The sequence below is a fragment of the Oryza glaberrima genome, chromosome 4 (assembly GCF_000147395.1).
Source record: "Oryza glaberrima chromosome 4, OglaRS2, whole genome shotgun sequence".
Lineage (NCBI taxonomy): Eukaryota > Viridiplantae > Streptophyta > Magnoliopsida > Poales > Poaceae > Oryza > Oryza glaberrima.
In genome coordinates, this window is record NC_068329.1 from 18,793,243 (window position 1) to 18,813,640 (window position 20,398).

The 20,398-nt window shown below is 41.7% G+C and overlaps 2 protein-coding genes and 1 pseudogene across 2 annotated transcripts; 2 read left to right on the top strand and 1 right to left on the bottom strand.

Moving 5' to 3' along the window:
* Positions 1 to 4,766: 4,766 nt before the first annotated feature.
* On the bottom strand, positions 4,767 to 6,120 carry LOC127770844 (probable NAD kinase 2, chloroplastic; annotated as a pseudogene).
* On the top strand, positions 6,119 to 12,081 carry LOC127772171 (uncharacterized). The gene is made up of 4 exons (XM_052298165.1): positions 6,119 to 6,421; positions 11,421 to 11,485; positions 11,573 to 11,650; positions 11,810 to 12,081. Exons 1-4 carry the CDS (start codon positions 6,119 to 6,121, stop codon positions 11,835 to 11,837), a joined length of 474 nt encoding a protein of 157 aa, XP_052154125.1. The 3' UTR covers positions 11,838 to 12,081.
* A 4,081-nt stretch (positions 12,082 to 16,162) lies between these two features.
* Positions 16,163 to 19,487, top strand: LOC127772169 (uncharacterized). The gene is made up of 3 exons (XM_052298163.1): positions 16,163 to 16,267; positions 18,150 to 18,449; positions 19,171 to 19,487. Exons 1-3 carry the CDS (start codon positions 16,184 to 16,186, stop codon positions 19,348 to 19,350), a joined length of 564 nt encoding a protein of 187 aa, XP_052154123.1. The 5' UTR covers positions 16,163 to 16,183; the 3' UTR covers positions 19,351 to 19,487.
* Positions 19,488 to 20,398: the final 911 nt, after the last annotated feature.

Genomic DNA, 20,398 nt, shown 5'->3' on the forward strand with positions numbered 1-20,398 from the left:
ATGTTGAAATTCTTCTATTTCTGTTGGTGAGATCTGAGATGTATTATTAGTGTTGAGGGTGTGTTTAGTTCTTTGGGTGTAAAGTTTTTGAAGTATACAAACACACATTTGAAGTATTAAACATAGACTAATAACAAAACAAATTACAGATTCCGCATGTAAACTGTGAGATGAATTTATTAAGCATAATTAGTTTGTCGTTGGCAAATATTTACTGTAGCATAACATTGTCAAATCATGGCGTAATTAGGCTTAAAAGATTCGTCTCGCAATTTACATGCAAACTGTGTAATTGTTTTTTTTCCCACATTTAATGCTCCATACATGTGTCCAAATATTTGATGTGACGATTTTGACCAAAATGTTTTGAGATCTAAACAAGGCCTTAGACAAGAAATCAATTACTTTGTAGATCGTAACTAGCTGCCCTAGCTAGTCATCGCCTGCCGTGGACATGGCAGAGCGTTCGCCCGAATATGTCCATTGTGAAGTTGCTATACGAGGTTGATCCAGGCACCAACGATTTGCCCGTCTATTGTCACCCAGTCAACGCCTATTGCTGCTGGTTGTTCATGCCATTCATCAACCTGCAAGTAAAGTAAAAATAAGCTGATGGAGAGGAGCATAAAGGAAAATATAAACCGTGGGGAATGGACTAATCAGGCAAATGCTATGGTACCCCTTCATACGGATTGGGATCCTCTGACGTGAAGTCAGAGGGACGTGGTGGCTGACATGTGGGCCCCACCGCTTGCGGGCCCACCTGCCAATGACCACGTCATGTGGCAGTTCACGACAGAGGAACCACTTCCCCTTCATACATATTTGAGCTGACTGACATGATTATTTGTGCGTATGGGTGATTCAGTAAAAGTTTCTAACTAAGGTTTACCTTACCATTTTGGAAGTGAAAACTGCTCCCCACCTGTTTGCTGAGAACCGAGTGGAAAACAGTAAAAACCGGCGACGTTCAGTCAACTCTGTACGAAAACTAGCTAAAATCTATTAGTTTCTACAAACTAACCACCAGCGGTTTCACAAAAACCGAGCTCGATTTTGTTAACCCTGTTCTAACACAATGGATAATTTGGATAATAGAATAAGAACTGAAATGAGTTCCCTCAAGAACAATGCGTGGATGAGAACACCCTCGCCAGGACTGGACTGAGAATCCTTTCTAGGCCATAATCATTGTTCTCATTCAATCGCAACATGACCGCATTGCCATAATCTAATTGAAGTCTGGCCCTCGGATTGTGTTCTTAAAGGGTTTGTAATGAAGCAAGAAACTTGTAAATACAAGGTAGTTATATACTTACCAAACCCCTAACAGGTTGGCAATCCTCAAAACATCTGAGCCTCTTGAACTGCATTTCTCAGTTCTGACAAACACCGTTCTGATACCATCTTTTCTTGTTCACCACTAAGACAGCAGCTGGCCACCCTATATAAAGGAAACATCAGTAACCATTCTTAAAACGTGCTCGTAGTAAGCTGGAACATAGATTCATTCCACCAAATATAAGAAAATATTCAAGACCAACACAAAAAAAAAGCAGGATTATTTGTGATAAATAAGTGCATCCCAAATTGCAATTCCTGTTTTAGATAGACATCAGCTGCAAATAATTATTTTTCCCTGCGCATCAGCATACTAAATAACATCTTGTGGACTTGTTATCAATTCAAAATTAAGAGTATGGCTTCAGTTCATGAATCCTAACAGTACGCTGCTCAATTGGTAAATGTTACAGCTGGCACAAGCATTATGCAGCACACAGTGAACAAAATGTATTTGGAACGTATGTTAGAATTCTTATTAATAACAAAACCCCCCTTCCAAGAGAACATATGTACTGGTAAAAAATACCCAAAATGAAATACTGTGGTTCTAAGGAACAAGTCAAAAGAGGATGGAAGGGCATAGAAACAAACATTGATACCAGTCCTACATACTGTATACCGACAATCATTGACACACAAGACATGCTTTATGCCAGTAAAGTTCTAGCTGGATTCAGTAAATATCTATTGTTAAGAAAGAAAAAGACTGAGTAAAATTTCGGCGTACCTTTCATATTCCTGTTGAGCACGATGTGCAGGGTTTAGCAAAACACGATCATTCTCAACCAGATTTCTTCGCGTTTGCACCAAATTAATAGCTTTTGATAAATCCTCTAGTAGACATAAGAGCAATGTATCAACAATTAAATCAAGAGAACACGTAGTTGGTTGGGTTGGACATTAGATGGCTTGGAACTATACTATCGAATATTAATTAGCCATTGCTGGCATTACACCTGTTAAAAGGTGTATCTATGTGTAGTGCTATGTATGTACAAGGGAAAACTAGCCTATAATGCCTTCTGGTCCAGTCGCTCTTTTCAGTTCAGGCACCTGATCAAGCTGCGGATCCAGTCACCAGTTTGGTCAGATTTATTAACAGTTGGGAGTGGGTGCTGACTCATGGATATTTGAACAGTCTACTCTTGATAATTGCTGCCTCGTTTTGCCATCAAATGATACCCAGATGTTACTTCTTGCATCATCTGGTATCTGTGGAAGTTGCAAATGTAATGGCAGTTCCAAAAGAATGTGCAAATTTTACCAGTTAGCTAACCAAGTTGTGGTATTGTGGGTTAAAAACAGGAGCTAAAGCTGCTACTAGAGTCTGAGTTACATAGTCATAGTAAACATTATTAATTAAGGATGATAATAAAGGTTGCGTGAAAACATAAACATTTTATCGGCTGTTGAATGTTGATTGCTCCATACCTTCAATTCAAGTCGTGCAGAAATCAGGAAGGATGACAAGTCTAAATGACAATGAGTGCGGGCAGATTGGAGTAAACAGCAAACATGGGACATTTGGATGGACCTAGATAACAAAAGCAACAATGATAATAGTGAATAACTGTCCTGTTCAATTGGCACTGGGTAGCGTGCTTGGAAAAGAAACATTTCCATGGCAGATATGAAAATACTGCAAGCAAAGATCGCAACAAAGGGCCAACACACGCCGATTTGCACGCGTTCGGCTTGCCTTGCTCGAGTGGCCGACTGGATTTTATTGCCCTTGCCACGTGCCCACCAATCAGTTGTAGCTTTATTTCTCTAACCATTAGGCATTGGCAGTTTGGCACAGAAGAATAAGGTTTCATTTTCTAAGATCACAAGTTCTGGATATTACCCTATTAGGTGATACATAATTAGTTGATGTTTTCCTCAAAACAAAATTGGTTGGTGCTTCAGGAAGCAGTCAAGGACATCGCACACGAGTAAATTTATCAAGGGTCATGCACTTGATAAATCAAAATTGGTTGGTCCTAAGTGTGACCTTTTCTTTGGTCTACTGATTATAATCTTCTCGTACATGCTAAATTTCATGTTATATGCCTTGAAGAGACTCTATATATATATACAAAACTGAAAATCATCTTAAAGGATCACAACTGAATTTACATCATCAAATCCAGCGATTGCAACTGAATTTACATGAAATCCAATCCATTAAAGAAATAAATGAATCTGAGTAATTCTCTGGACAGTACACTATGTGCTCACAGTAATCTTTAAAAGCTTCTAAAATCCTCAGTACATCGAGTTGCAATTTTGCATAAATAAATACTGTTCTCTAAGAAACAGGAATGAATAATAAGAAATGTCACAGTAGCATACGAGGCAACTGTGGAGGTGCAATTGGCCGTGCCAAGAAAATGTAGAAATGTGCTATCGGTTGCAACTTAGTGAACAAATCTTGGAGAAGACCAATAGTTTATTCGTTCAGACAAAAATGACAGTTTTAAATTCTATACTGAGCAATGGAATTTTATACAAAACCATATGCCTTTGAAGCATGAAAAAAGGGTTTACTCCTATGACCACCAAGAAAAAGGCAACAGCAAATGAGATTGCAATTTTATACTGATCAATAGGATTTTAGTACTGACCTGGCTATATGAATCACTACAGCGTTTGTTCACTTGGTAAAAGAGTTCACAATTCAATTTAATCTGCTTTGGTCACTACTCATATTGGAGCACTGTTCCACATCACAATCCTGGGTATTTTGACTCTTAGGTAATAGGCCTAAACATAAAAAAGATTGCAATTATCTTCCCTGGACAACTAAAGGACTCTCTTCTAGTGAACTAATCTATCACCAGGAGTTGTTGAGCTCTAGGTTCAACAGGTTAAAAATACTTCCCTCAAGCACATAGATAAACAACAATCTAAGCAACAGAGCACATGTCAGAACATATACAGCTAGTTGACCCAACAGAGCGCATTCCTAATATCTGACCATGTACCGACTTGGCTACTCTCAGGAATCGCATGGGAATGATTAGAAGAAACCACTGTATACAATTATGATATGAAGTATATGAACTGTTCATACCTAGAACTCTGCATTGCAACAAGATTTGCCTAACCGAACTGATCCATGGAAGCAAACCTGAAAAATGTATCAAGCTTAACCAATGTAAACAAAGAAAAAAATCAAACGGGATGCTCATCACCTGGGATAACACCGGATAGAATATAACCTGCTCACGGCCATCAAGAAAGAATGTCGACGGCAGTGGCATGCATGCCAGGAGATACTTAACGATCTTCTCCACCGAGCAACAGCACAACCCAAGTCATATTAACATGTCGCATGAATCTGGCGAAACCATTGAATGAAGAACACCCTGAGTTAAATCTTAACAAGAGGGAAATATATCAGGTACAAATAAAGGTTTTATCCTAATGAAATTATGTTGCTAGGCTATCGAGAAAAATAAATTGTATTTACCATTAGCTTCCAGGTGTTGATGATCCATCAATATGACCTGTTTTTTTCTCTCCAGATAAGGGATACCGTTCCTTTCAGCAGATTTTTGTGATCCAAGCTGAGAATTGCCTTTAGAATTGCTGGCATCAGATGTCCTAGGATCAACTGTTGCCCCTGAAGCTTCGATTTACCTTTCCTCAACAGATGTGGTGGCTCCATTGCTGGATGGTTTTCCATTAGTAATACCAGAAGCAACTGATAGAATATAATCACTATCGAAGGATGCCCCAACTTTTCAAGACCATAAAATCTCAGCTGCTTTATAGTCAATGGCTCATTTTGTTCAGCGCTGAGACTCTGTTTTGTCCTTAAGTGGTCAGTAAACTACTCGACCATCACTGAGGGGTCAGAACAGATTTTGAATATACTCCTTTGCTTCTAAAAATGTCAGGCATCCCATTTGTTTGGGGAAAACATCTCAAGAAGGAAACTGTGCCTCAAGGGGATTACTCTCTAGACTAAAGTTTGACTGAAGTTCTGTCTTGGTGCCATGCAGTTCACCTTGCTCAGTACTTTTGGATACACTTCTATGCCACATCCAGATTATGCAGTGCTGCTTCAATGTCTATGTAACATGTTTCCCTCACCTTCACTGTTCCATCAGATTACAGAAGTGCTGTTTTTGCTACCTTCTGAGGAGAAACCTGGGCTGTTTGTGAGCTGATCTGTTTGATCATTCTTCAGTCTTACCATTCCCATTTAATGAGCCGTTTTGTGTAGCCCAGCACTGCTTCCATCTCGAGACCATCACAGATGTCCTACCATTCCCTTCCTGGCAATGAAGATAAATGGGCTTCTTCACACTATCAGACACAACTTCTGTGAATCGCTGAACCTGTTAGGCAGAGGGTGCAGTCCCAATCTCAACAGGTATATTCACTACCTCTATCTTTCCCAGTGAAACAGCTTCCTGAACTGCCGAAAGATATAAATCATCTTTAACATCTTCCTCCCAGAGATTAACTATAATTTTGAATCCCTTTGACAATAACCATTCTAGTTGCACCCCGCTGAATTGTCCTCCCCTCCAAAATGCAACCTCTAACAGTCTATCTCATCTGATGCTGAATCATCTGTCACAGTTGAAAAGTATACCGGAAACCAATTTGGAAATAGCGTTGCACAGGGATAAGCATCAGCCCTTGGGAAACCTGGATCATATCAGGCACTTTCAACCTCTGTAGCATCCTCCATATATCCAACCATTGGGCCTCGCTTGGTACAAGGTAGTTGGCAAGTGCAACCCGCATACTCTCACAACATTGCTTCCCACGGAACGTCATGTCTGTGGCGAATGCATACATCAATTTCGCCCTGTTATCCATGCTCATCGGTGTGGCGGCTGGCTCCTTCCCTCGGCATTTTAAGTGTCCACTGGCCCTATCAGGCAATGGAGTACTCCAGGGGTTGCTGTTTAACGTGCTGGCCTTCAATATTGAGTCATTCACAAGCCTTCCTCCTGAGGTATTCAAATACACGCCTGCCATGGATGAACAGACCATCGCTATAGTCTGGAGTGTCACTGCAGGAATCAGTGCTTTGATCGTTATTATTGTCTGGACATTGGCTACGGAAGATCCTGTGGTGAGTAATTTTTTTAGCCGGGCCGGCCTAAGATAGGCGGACCAAATTTACTTAAGAAAGGGGTATGTACATATTTACAAGGTTCCAACTTCGACAAGAGGCTGTCAAAGTAAAAGGATGTTGTCAAAGGGCAACTTCCTGAAAGAAAAAATAATTACATCATGCTGTTGTTACTCTCCTAAAACTTTGAAAACCCCGGCTTCTTTCCAGACCACAACCTCCTCTTTAATCAAAGCAAAGAGGCTACCCGCTGTCCAGCTCTGACTCTGGAAAACACGTGCGTTTCTCTCCTTCCAAACCATCCAACAGACAAGCAAAACTAGCGTGTCAAAAGCACCCCTGCAGCTAGTCTGAACTCCTTGCCGCGCCAAGAGCCACCATTCCCCTAGTTCCAGCCCTGCTTCAGCCGGCAGTTGGATGCCAATTCCAGCCCAACCCTTGATCATCCTCCATACTCTGGTGGTGTACGGGCAGGAAACAAAGAGATGCTCACAGTCCTCGTCGCTGCTGGTGCATAGTGAGCATGTTTGATGGTGTGGCCGTCCGCGCTTGCTCAGGTTGTCGGCCGTTAGGCAACGGCCTTTTTCTGCCAACCACATAAAGAACTTAACCTTTGTCGGTGCTCTCGTGTGCCAAACTAGATTGCCACAACGCGCCTCTGTGTTTGCCATAAAAAACATGTCATAGGCAGAGGAAGGGGTAAATCTTCCATTCGAGGCCCACTTCCATATTGTCTCATCCTCTTCCCCTCCTCGCAGCTGCACCTCCTGGATCGCATCCCAAATTTGAAAGTACTCCCCAATGGCCCGGTTGGATGGAGCTCCTTTGATGTCGCGCACCCACCTATGGTTCTGTAGTCCTCTCGCCACTGTCAAACCCTTGCGCTCCACATGACTGAAGATTAACGGAAATCTCGCCTTTATACTCTCAATTGGCAGCCAATCCGCAAGCCAAAACTTTGTGTTTTCCCCATCTCCCAACACTTGCCGTGTGGCTGAGAAGAACAGGTCCTGTAACTCCTTCGGCTGCTTGGTCTCAACGGTTGTCCAAGGTCTGTCGCGATGCTCTCCTCTCTTTGCCAACCATTTAAGCCGTAATGCCATGCCGAAGAAGTTTAGGTTTTTGATCCCCAAACCGCCCTTTTCATATGGCATACAGACCGATTTCCATGCCACTAAACAATGCCCGCCACTCACCTCCTCCTGTCCCTTCCACAGAAATCCCCGACACTTCCTATCAATCTCCTTGATCGCAGACTGCGGTAATTCGAGCACCGACAAGTAATGAACAGGCAGAGCGAACAGAACCGACTTGATCAAGGTCAGACGGTCTCCAGCGGATAGGAACTTAGGCTTCCAACCGGCGAACTTCTTAGAGAACCGATCCAACAAAAGGCTGAACATCTTGCTTCGTGAGCTTCCGGAGTGAAAGCGGCAGGCCCAGATAAGTGATTGGGAACGGCTCCAATCTACAACACAGAATTGACTGCACCAAAATTGCCTGATCCTCTAAGCATCGGATTGTTGTGATTGCACTCTTCGCAAAATTCGCCTTCAAACCAGTTGCCTCCCCAAAGAGTTGAAGGATCGCTTTCACTGCCCACGTATCTTGCAGGGCCTGCAGGACGTCCATCACCAACACAAAGAGGAGTGGTGACAGTGGATCTCCCTGGCGCAACCCTCTCATCAAACTGATCGGGTCACATTCCTCCCCATTCATCCCCACTGTCGTCCGTGCCGTGCATAGCAGCGAACAAACCCAGCGTCGCCAGCGCATACCAAACCCTCTGTGTTGAAGCAGCTGCAGCAGAAAGGGCCAAGAGACCGAGTCAAAAGCTCTTGAGATGTCCAACTTAAGAAGGACCATCGGCTGGTGTCCCGTGTGAAAACGACGAGCCATGCCTCTGACAAACATGAAATTCTCATGGATCGAGCGTCCCCTTATGAAGGCCGACTGCGTGTACGGAATCAGGTCCCCCATTCTGCCCGCCAGCCTTGTTGCCATCAACTTGGTCGCCAACTTTGAGAAGCTGTGGATCAGACTTATTGGTCGGTAATCCTTCAAGAGCGCCGGCGCTTCTTTCTTCGAAAGAAGGATGATCACAGCCGAATTCAATCTCTCAAGGTTTTGCGAATTGCCGGAGAAGAATTTCTGGAGGGCTGCCAAGATATCACACTTGATTGTATCCCAGCAAACTTGATAGAAAAGCCCTGTGAAACCGTCCGGGCCAGGAGCTTTTTCAGCCGGCATGTCTCTAATTGTCTTCCAAATTTCCTCCTCCCCGAAGTCCTCCTCTAGCTCTGCTAGGTTCAGCTGCTCCAAGCCTAAATTCTGAAAATTGAGCCCCCTCCTACTAGCATCAGACTCAGCCGTGCCCATCACCCCCTGAAAATATCCCCTTGTCATCTCAAGCATATCCTGCTGGGTTGAAGCCCGCTGCCCCTCATGTTCCAAATAATGGATTGCTAACTTGCGCCTTCTTGCCCCAGCCTTGATCTTGAAGAAGGTTGCACTAGTATCGCCGTCATGTAACAATCTCATCCTTGCCCTCTGCCGAGCTCTCATTCTTTCCAGAGCTGCCAAAGCCAGACATCTCCCTTTGAGAGCAGCCCGCAATCTTCTCTCTACCGGCGTGAGAACCCTGCGTTCTTGAGCCACATCAAATCGAAAAATCAGCTCATGCGCAATTTGAAGCTGAAGCCTGAGATTGCTGATTCGTTTTTGCCCCCAAGCCCTCAGTTTTTTTGCCAATCTGGCCATCTTCACATACAGGATGATAAACGCATCCTCGCTCTGCACATCTCCTGCCCAAACCTCTTGCACAACCTCCTGGAAGCCCTCGAACTTCACCCAACAATTGTCAAACTTGAACTTCCTGCTACGTTGATGACAGTCACCACAAGTCAGCAAAATGGGACAGTGGTCCGAAGCCGAGGAGCTTAAGGCCTGTAAATGAGCCTCCGGGAACATCTCCTCCCAGCCCGTTGTGGCAAAAACTCGATCCAACCTCACCAAAGTCGGTCTTTCTTGTTCATTACTCCACGTGTATCGTCTTCCAAACAGGTATATCTCCCTGAGTTCCAGCTGGTTCAGCTTAGTGCGAAAAGCAGACATGAGCCGGCGATTCACTCTGTTGTTGTTCTTGTCCGCTGCCGCAGCTATCAAATTGAAGTCCCCATTGATCGTCCAACAGTCACCACACACCGCTGCCACCACAGCCAATTCCTCCAAAAACAGGAATTTGTCTTCATCACTTTGCGGACCATACACCGAGGTGAGAAACCATTCATTCTGCCCCTGCCGGTCATGGATGCACACCGTCACAGACCAGCTCCCCTGATGCACAGCTGAAACATCAAAACGATCCCCATGCCAAGCAACCAAAATTCCCCCTCTTGTCTGCGCAGCCGGTAGGCAAACAAAACTATCAAAATCTGGGCCACAAACTTCCCGGACAACACCCCCATCAATTACCGAAAGTTTGGTTTCTTGCAAACAAACAAAAGCCGGCCTGGAGCTGAGAACCATCTCCCTAACCACAGCTCTCTTAGCCACATCATTCAACCCACGCACATTCCACACCATAGTGCTGAAGCCTAACATGGGGACTAAACAACCACACCACAGGAACACGGTACAACACAAGATACATCAAGCTGGGGAAGCAATTAACCCAGCGCCCATTACCTCCGGCGCCATCATCCCTAACGGCTCCTGCGTCTCAATGGAGACGTTCAGCAGCTCGGCCAGGGCAGCCGTGTGCTGGGTGGAGAGCGGCCGCTCGAACAGCTCCTCATATCGCTGCACCGCTGCCTGGTCCGCCTCTTCTTCTTCATCGATGATGCCGAGCTTCTTCATCGTCACCCGCTTAGCTTTGGATGCGGTGTCCTGGCGCGCACCATCGCCCTGGGCTTGAACGCGGGCGCTCCGTCTTGGCGTGAAATCTGGGGGGATCACCAAGCGGCGGCGGCGCACCATCGGCACCGAGATAGGCGGCCGTTGCCCAAGGACGGAGGCAGGAGGCGTCATCTCCACGTGGCTGATGAAGTCCCGTACCGGCGTTGGCGGCGCCTCTGTCGTCGCAAACGCCGCCTCACGCGAAGCTCCGCCCAGGATGTTGATCGCACCTTCCGCCTCCCATGTCAAGGCCCAAGCAGGTGGAAGGCGACGGAAGCGCCCTGGCCCGTCGTCGACCTCTTCGGTGAGGCCTGGCCCATCTTGCATGGTGTCTTCCGCCTGGACCAGGTCGCCAACTCGGCCATCTTGGCCCAATGCCCTCAAAGGGGGCCCATGGGCCTCTGCGCTGGGTCGCCGCCTTCGGTAGACGGTAAGTCCGTCCGACCTCCCTATCGCAACAGAACCCACCTCCTGATCCGCCGTTTGAACCGGCGCGGAAATCGAGCTGGCCACCCCGCGCAGCGCCCCACTCCTCTCCTCCTCGGGCGCCCTCGCCGCCATTAATGCCTCCTTCCCCGTATCTTCCCCACAATCTTCAAACGACAGGCGCCTGGCCACCTCGTCAGAGACCGCGTGGATTCTTGCCTGCCTGTCCAGCACGCCGGGCGCCGAGAGAGGCCGCATTAACTCGTTGACGTGGCCATGCACGTTGGGCCGCACGCCAGCGCGTCGATCTCGCCCGTGGACCGCGTCCAGGGCATCACCCTGTGCCGCGATCAGTGCCGAGACAATGACCTCCGGCGCCTCGACGGCTGTGCCAGCACCGGTCGCCTCGACGGCTGCACCAGCACCGATCACCACAACCGGCGCAGCCACCATCCCGACAGCGTCCGGGACGCCTTCCCGGATCAACGAACCTCCTTCCAGCGATGGGACGACCACGGCCTCGGCCGTGCCCGCGGCCGCCCCCGCCGGCGTGCCTTGCTTAGCCCCCACCTGTGGTGAGTAATTGATTTTCAATACCAGATTTCTCCAATTTCTCCAAATGTTGTATAACTAATTGTCGTGTTCAATTCTAATTGTTTGTCGTGTTCAATTTCAGTGCGTTCTGGTTGCCCTGAGGCTCATGTGGTACCCTATTGCTCGGATGATTGATGCCACTAGGAGGTTTGAAAATTGAAACTTTCTCCCTAAATAGCACCGGCCGTATATCTATCACTTGCTGTGTGTGACATTAACTGTTGGTGCTTGTAGAAAAAAGGAAGAGGCAATAACATGGTGGAGACGTCCCAGAGAGAACAGATCAACTGGTCGTCGCAGTAGGATGCATCAGTAAGTATACAATACTGTCATCATGCTAACTGTTCGACATGCTAGCTTGTTTGGTGCATGGTCGCAGTACAAAATTAATTAAAGTTAATTTTGTGTGCATATACGTGAGATGATCGACATGCATGGTGTCTAATTTAAACCTGTTTACACTAACTGCAGGCGTCTTCTGGGATGCACAAACTTCTGAGGGATTCAGGATTCAGGAACAATGACTAGTGCCTGATAGGAAGTGAAGACCGAAAAGGAAAAAGGTGATATAGCACACGCACACTGTGGTTTTGAGAGTGAGAGTAATTGTGGTACATTGATCTGTGCTCACCGGGAGACTTTACATGTAGTGATAGTTAGGTTCCTTACTTACCGTTCCTGATACCGCTGGTGTGATTTGCCATGACTGCAGCCGATCGACTGTATGCAATGAAGTTCCTGATACTGGCAGATCTGCAGTTTAACATCCTATATATATATATATATATATATATATATATATATATATATATATATATATATATATATATATATATATATATATATATATAGCTTGGTTTATACTTGTAATAGTACTGAGTTTACGCATAGGTGACCCGACTTCAATTTTTTCATGATCGATTGACTACAACTTTTTGCATGTGGAAAAGGTTTTTTTTCATAGGATTTTTCCAAGAGGTCATTCCTTAAGAATCCTATGGAATTAGTTAGTAAGACTACAATCCTTATAGGAATTTGGTAGGATACATTCCTATAAAACGAATGATGCATATAGGAAAAAAAAATCCTAAGGATTCAATTCCTACAAATTCCCATCAAAATCTGTAAAACCGAATGAGCCCTAAATCGATGTCGTTCTACAACTGTTGTCGATGCCACCCCATTACCTGTTCTTCCCAAATTAAATAAACACCGGTGCAAATACTGTTGCTTCACTTTCGCACAGCAAATTCCAATTTCAAGAATTTTAACCCAATTAACTGACCTTCAATTTTGCAAGATGAGCACCAAATATTTCACCTTTGCATGGTTAAATAAAACATCATGGTACGATTGATACCAAACAGTAGATCAGTGCTTGTCAATTTGATTTTCCTGAGTTGACTAATCTTCCTTATAGCTTTACTCTAATTTTCTAGAAAGGTCCCTTTTTCTTTGTCTTTTTAAAATTTAGTTTCAGTACTTGTCATAGCATAAGCTTGAGTCTTCTACATATTCTCCTCTGTTTTATTTGAGTTTTTATACGATCATCAAATCTAGGTGTTGTTCCTTCCTTAGTCCTATAAATCTTATATTATTGTGTGGTATGTTTTTGATAATGTGTTGTATATGTGTCATACATCCAGATAGTATTGATAAGGAATTGGATTGTGATGATTAATACTATCTCCATTTTACGCTGTTGACTTTTTGAAAACGTTTGACCATTTGTCTTATTCATTTTTTTTACAAATATGAAATCATATTTTAAAATACAAAAACATTTAAGTCATGCTTAAATAACATTTGATGATAAATCAATAAAATAAATGATAGTTATATAAATATTTTTGAATAATACAATGGTCAAACATATCTAAAAAGTCAACGACGTCGTATATTAAAAAGCGGAGGAAGTATGTAATTGGTGTTTCATGATGATTAAACTGTAATAAAAAGTTATTTTTACGCGCTCATTTAAATATAGGCGCTTGATTTTATCTAGGGATGAAAACGGAGTGGATACGGACGGATAATGCTCATACCATATTCGTTTTCGTATTTTTTGCTGGATACGGAAACGAATACGGATAGCTCGAATACGGAAACAAATACGGACTATCTCGAATACGAATAAGAATCGAATATGATCGGACACGAATACGGAAACAAATTTTTCTCGGAACACGAAAACCAATTCAATTTCTAATAGAAACAAATATCAACATATATAATTAGCTCATTTTATATAAAATGTAGTATAATTTATAAATATTTTTAAAATTTTAAATAATATTAATAATGTGGACTAGTGTTAAGAGATGAACTACTATTAAAATCTAAAAAGGTATATTGAAGGTCATAGAGTTATAAAGAAATAGTGTATGTCTTGTGGCTTCTGCGGATATCCGAATAGCACTGTTCACCGGATATCCGAATTATTATCCGTATCCGACGGAAACCCTGATACCATATTCGTTTTCGTTTCCGAGAGAAAATATCCGTATTCGTATCCATATCCGAATTATCCGAGAATTATCCGATCCGAGAGGTATCCGTATTCGTTTTTATCCGGAGCGGACGGAAAACTACTTCCGTCAAGATGCGTACGTCAAGTCCGGAGTGGAAAAAAATTGTATGGCAACCGGTGCCACGTAGCATTTGTAGCACCCCTCCTGGATTAAAGACACGTGGCTACACACGAATCTCAAAGCAACTTCATCTTCTTTCTCAGCTTTTCCTGTTCGCCAGCAAGATGAATCAGGCCTCTATCTCTCTTATCCGAATTTCCAAGCATAGAATCAATACTCCTTCACATCTAATCCCCAATATAGAATCAAGCAGGATGTTGTTACTCTCCCCAATATAGAATCAAGCAGCCCGGCGACATGCCACTGTATCACCGGAGATTGAGATCGCCCGCCTTCTCTGTCTAACCGGCCATCTAGCTCGTTCATCAGGCGTGGAGCCATCTACTCATAACTTTCCTAAACCTTGTTAATTCATCAGCAATTTTTTCACTACGTGACTTCTCAAGAACGATGAAAATACATGGAGACAAGATTGTACTAGTTAATTGCTTTAGGGGGGAATTATGCGAGATAATTTTTTTAATTACCTCAGTTGATCTCTAGTCAACCTATACAAATGTGCAAATATGAAATTATTCCCGATATGCAAAAGAAAGTTACGAGGATTCACTTCGTGCATGTGTAGCATTGATATATAAGGTGATTTGGATTGTGGATGTAGGGACTCAATCTGTCTATCGCCGCCGTAATGTAGATTTATATATGGGATCAGGTCATCAGGAGAAGAGAGACGAAGGATCCTGATCTGATCCCGTTCCATGGGGATTAGGAGAGGAAGAAGAGAGGAGGTGACTTTGAGATTACGTAGCCACGTGTCTTCAATCTAGAAGAGGTGCTATAGATGCTATATGAGTTAATGAGTATGTGGCACCGGGTGCAATACAATACTCCTTTCATTTCATTTAAGATTATAAGACGTTTTGATTTTGGTCAAAGTCAAACTATAGATAAATATAGTAATATTTGTAATACTAAATTAGTTTCATCAAATCAATAATTAAATATATTTTATAATAAAATAATTAAATATATTTTTATAATAAACTAGAAAAAATGCCCGTGCGTTGCAACGGGTGAAAATTATTTTAATCTTATTATTTTTATATGGTTTAGTTTAGGTGAAATTTACTCTAAGAATTCGCTTGGATATATATTTTTCTAGAAAATCACGAGCTGCAATTAGGAATCCGATCATCTCAAGTTAGCATGCGAGTTTTTTTAAGAGATTTCTTACACGACTCCATCCGTATTTTTAAAAGCGAACGAACTTAAAACCCAACTCAAATACGAATCTATATTTCCAAAAAGCGAACGAACTTAAAAAACGATTTATACACGAATGACGTAAGTACCCGAAAACATCCACTTAAATAAAACCAACCCAAAACTTCCCTTTTCTATTTTTTTCTCTTTTGTTTTTCTTCTAGCCAGATCGCTCCATGCCTCCTCAAAGAATATTTTATTATGCTGAATTGGACTGCTCGATCCAGCGATCTCACGTCGTTGGAAAACATAAACAATTAATTAGTGCACAGGCCGGTAAGCATTAATCGGATGTGCATGGCAATCGGATGATTAAACGGGAATCAAACGCACGCTGATCTACTTCGTGTCGGATACATGTGACGTACGAAAAATCTTCGGCAAAACATATTAAACTTTTATATAATAGATAAAAATAAAGACAAAGATTTGTTTTAATTAAAAAATTACTATTTTTTCTATAAATTTAATTAAATTTAAAGCAGTTTGACTTTAATTAAAATCAAAAACGTTTTATAACATAAAACGGAGTACAATTTTTTTCCGTGCGGAGTTCACATACGCTCGACCGGCGCCTGACGGACCGACCAAAAACTCGATCCATCGGGTGCTCCGTGCTCTACGTACAATATAAATCCGCCTTAAAAACCAACCTGTATATATACGTGGGTCCCAACGTACGTACGGAGCACACGCGTATACGTACGTGCTTAGTTGGCGTTTTTTTTTTCTTTTTGTCGTCTCAGATCAATCTCGATCGATGCCGTGCGACGCGTGCGGTTGCACATGCGCCGACAACGCCGGCGGCGGCGTCGCTCCCATGGAGGTCGACGACGACGAGCAGGTGGCGGCGGCGGCGCCGCCGTTGCTCATGGACCTCCAAGCTGCCGCCGCGGCGCCGGCGGCGGAGCTGGCCGAGTCGTCGTCTAAGCCCGGCGACGACGATGGCGCGTCGGCGCCGGCGACGACGACGGCGGCGGATGATGACGGCATGGTGGAGGAGGAAAAGCCTGATTCGGTTTTGTCAACGCTACTGGACTACGTTCCGGATTTCGTTCTGGACTTCCTTCCACGGGTACGTACGTAACGTATGCTTTGCATAATAGTACTCCCTCCGTATTTTCCCTACGTATTTTAATGTATGACGCCGTTGGCATTTTAATTAACATTTGACCATTCGTCTTATTCAAAGTTTTTGTGTAAATATAAAAATATTTATGTTATGCTTAAAGAACATTTGATGATAAATCAAATCACGGTAAAATAAATGATAATAACATAAATTTTTTAAATAAGACGAATGGTCAAATGTCGGTTAAAAAGTTAACGGCGTCATACATTAAAATACGGAGGGAGTACTATTTAGTTTGAAACATAAAAAATCGCATTAGTATATTTTTTATTTGCTTTTACAATATTATAGTTTTATTAATTAGATAGTGTTGTTATACTTAGCTTCCTAATAGGAGGGAAATAGTGCTTAAAGTTACTCCCTCCGTACTCATAAAGGAAGTCGTTTTGGACAGCCTCACGGTCTTCAAAACACAATTTTGACTTCTTGTTTCTATAAAAATATTTATTGAAAAGTGATATATGTATACTTTTATTAAAGTATTTTCCAAGACAAATCTATTCATATGATTTTTACATTTTCAAACTCAACAATTTGAGAGTTATTCATGATTTATATTTTTAAGGTTTGACTTAAACATTTTCCTAAACGACTTCTTTTATAAGTATGGAGGGAGTACATACCAAGTACTCCTACTGAATAAAGCTAATAGTTTCATATTTAATAGGGAGGTAGTATTTGTAATTAATGAATTGGAGACACGGTGTACTAATTAATGCATCGTCACCTGATATCAACCTTTCCACTCATCAAAATTCTACTGTCAGTTATCTCGAATTAGGTCTTGGGCAAATAGCTAGTCTTGCTCTTTTTAAGTGGGTTGGGACAATGGGACTAACCTCCTACTTACTATAGCGTTTGCAAAGCCTAATAAAATATATGTGCATGGGTATTTGGTATACGTAGCGTTTGCAAGTAACTTAATATAGAGCTATATTACTCTAGGGACGTTGTTCTAGTCTTCTAGACATGTCCACTACTACAGAACCTAGCCTTCTCATCGATTCATCTGTGACGGAGGTGCGTGGCCTATCATAAAGGTAGCACATGTGACAGGTTGAAAAAGCACCCGTTAAAGATTTGGCTTCACAGCCGATATTTATTAAAAAAAATAAATAATTGAACATAATTCCTCTAGATTCTTGTGTTCCGCATTCCAACTTTTCCTCTGGACTCTCCGTGTTGTCTAGTACTCCCTCCGGTTCTATAATAATTAACGTTTTGGATAGAGTTGAAATCAAACTTTTATAACTTTGATCATCAATAACTTTAAAAATATTTAGTTTAAAAGAAACTAGAACAACATATATAGATTTGTCTTTCAAATCACTATAATAAAAGTAAACATACATTTATTTATTGTCTATATTATAATAAAAAAATAATGTCAAAAATATATTTTGTAGACCGTATCATTGTCCAAAACGTCAATTAAAATAAAACCAGAGTAAGTACCTCTGTCGAAAAACAATTGACTCGCATCCAAGTACTTTTAAAGAAATCAACATTAACGGTTGACTAACAATTAATTTATAAATATATGTATCTAGTGGCATTCAAGTAATATCATTATACTCATGTTTAGAAAAACTTTCATTTGATAATAATTTTATTGATGCTATATTGTGAAATAAATTAATTAATTAATGGGCATATATAGTATATGCTGAAGACCGTACTTATGATAAAAGCTATATGCCATAAAATTTCGTATGGAGGAATAGGTATTAATGTTCTGTTTGCCTTCTCTTTTCTTTAATTTTCGTTTCTTGACATGTTCTAATAATGAAAAGAGCTTATTAATTGCTTGTGCCGGTGTACGTAGGGACTATTCCTCTTGCTGTGGGTGTATCTGTTCGATTGGATGAGAAGATTTGCCTTGAGATACACCAATGGAAGTACATGGTTCAGTACGTTTGCTGCGCTTGTTATGGCCATACCCATGACCGAGTTCTTCCTCATCAATGGCATGCTGTACTTGGACGAGGAGGAGCCGCCGCCGCCTCCGCCGGCCGCCGGAACACGAGAGCTGATCGCCGCTGAGCTCCGGTATGTTTTCACCAAGCCGGACGACAGTATCCCGATAGAAACAACACAAGAAAAGGGGGACAGGTGCTTTCTCCGGGTATGTACCTCTATCTGATCACTCTCTCATTACAACCGTTACCATGACAAGATTAAAGTCTATGTATGACCGCAATGATGAGGCACTATATCTATTAAAGGTCGCATAGTGATTGTAGTGACCTGAGTAGCATCTCAAGGTCTTGAGATCTAATCTTCGAAGTGAATTTTAAATTGGATTATTTGATGGGCTAAGCTCCCAATTTAAAAGACTACGTATATCCGATTGGATGTAGAGGTCGGATAAAAAATACTAAAAAAATTAAAATTAAAATAAAATAATGAGACGCTATATCTACATTGCTTCCAATATTATACTCTATCTTTTTTTAATAAATAATGTTGTTGATTTTTTTTCAGATGATGTTGGGTTACTCGTCTTATATATATATATATATATATATATATATATATATATGTATATATATATATATATATGTATATATATATATATATATGTATATATATATATATATATGTATATATATATATATATGCTATTTATTTTATTGTAAGTTATTTTATCATAAAAAATGTAGTCTTAACTTATATTTTTACATATTTACATTGGATTTTTAATAAGACGAATGGTGTGGTTAAACACTATACGAAAAGTTAAGTGCGCCGTACATAAAGAAACGGAGGTGGTATATATATTAGCTGCATTTCAAAGAGATCTAGGAAAAGCAGTTATTTCTGAAAGATGACTCGATCATTTGCAGGGACTTTTGGTCTTGGTGTGGCTGATTGCAATCGATTTTGGGAGAAGAAGTTTGTTCACCAACGACTTTGGCGAAGTTGATATTCTGTTGGCAGTTCCTATCGTCATGTGGGTCATTCTAACGTCAACTATGTTCCTTGTCATGGCCGGCTTGTACATCGAGGGACTGCTGCCTACCTAGGCATATACTAGAAGTGCCCCGCGGTGACACGCCACCCGTGCGTTTAGCAGATATTTAACTTTTGTTAGCTGTATTTTTTTTATGTTGGTGGTTTGCCTGAAGTTTAGCGGATCTATTAAAAAATGGGTCATTACCCTCGATGGGGCACATCCTCTGAAAGAAGCTTTTTTTTTTCTAGGCTGTAGTCACACCCACCCTCTGTATAGACAAATCGGTCGAGTAACTAAACCATTAAATCATTGTTAATTAAATTAGTTAAACATAGGTTGATAGTTTTTTTTGTTGGATAAGAGTCAACTCTTCAGGATTGATCATCTCGAGTCCTCTGTTAAGGATGGAGATTTTATAATAAATAAGTCTTAACCAAACTTGTTTATTCCCTTTTTTGAATTCTATTTCGTTTGTATGATAGAATATGGGTTTAAATAAATTGGATCTTTGCGGAGTCTTTCTCAATAAATACTTAATTTCTTTTATTTATATTTCTTGGAAGTTGGAACAGATCCAGCAGTCAGGATCCTAGAACGGAGCATGGGCAATAGGGAAATCCTGATTTATTAGGATGGCGTTGGTCATAAACAAAAATATTAATATCAACCAGACAAATAAGGAGGGAGGGTTAGGGAGGAAAAATAACATTAAACAAAGGGAAAACAAAATAAAGACCTCAATGTCCAAACAACGAAGCAATCAGCAAGAAACGTCCTGCATGAACATAGCAGACATATATTTAGAACAAGTATATATACTACTTCACTTGAGAGGAAAAAACGTATGTGTGCGGCAAGGACAGCCGATCACAGAGGAGCCGACCGATGAGGAGTAATATAGAGCTAGCATCTTATTTATAGGACCAAAGAATGAAAGAAAGGGCTACGAAACAAGTGAGCGACAACAGTACACAGAGGAAGCAACGTAATGGACACATAGCAGCCATCTCCGATTGTGTCCGATAATTGGTGTCCATGGTCGATAATTGGCACCGTCGAGGTGACCAATAATTAATGTGTCATGGTCGGTTGAAAATAATTGGCGTCCATCTAGCACG

Coding starts and splice junctions, on each gene's coding strand:
- LOC127772171 (XM_052298165.1), top strand. CDS start 6,119: ATGTCTGTGGCGAATGCATACATCAATTTCGCCCTGTTATCCATGCTC. Junction 6,422..11,420: donor TGGCTACGGAAGATCCTGTG/GTGAGTAATTTT, acceptor GTTCAATTTCAG/TGCGTTCTGGTTGCCCTGAG. Junction 11,651..11,809: donor CGTCGCAGTAGGATGCATCA/GTAAGTATACAA, acceptor CACTAACTGCAG/GCGTCTTCTGGGATGCACAA.
- LOC127772169 (XM_052298163.1), top strand. CDS start 16,184: ATGGTGGAGGAGGAAAAGCCTGATTCGGTTTTGTCAACGCTACTGGAC. Junction 16,268..18,149: donor TTCTGGACTTCCTTCCACGG/GTACGTACGTAA, acceptor CGGTGTACGTAG/GGACTATTCCTCTTGCTGTG. Junction 18,450..19,170: donor GGGACAGGTGCTTTCTCCGG/GTATGTACCTCT, acceptor GATCATTTGCAG/GGACTTTTGGTCTTGGTGTG.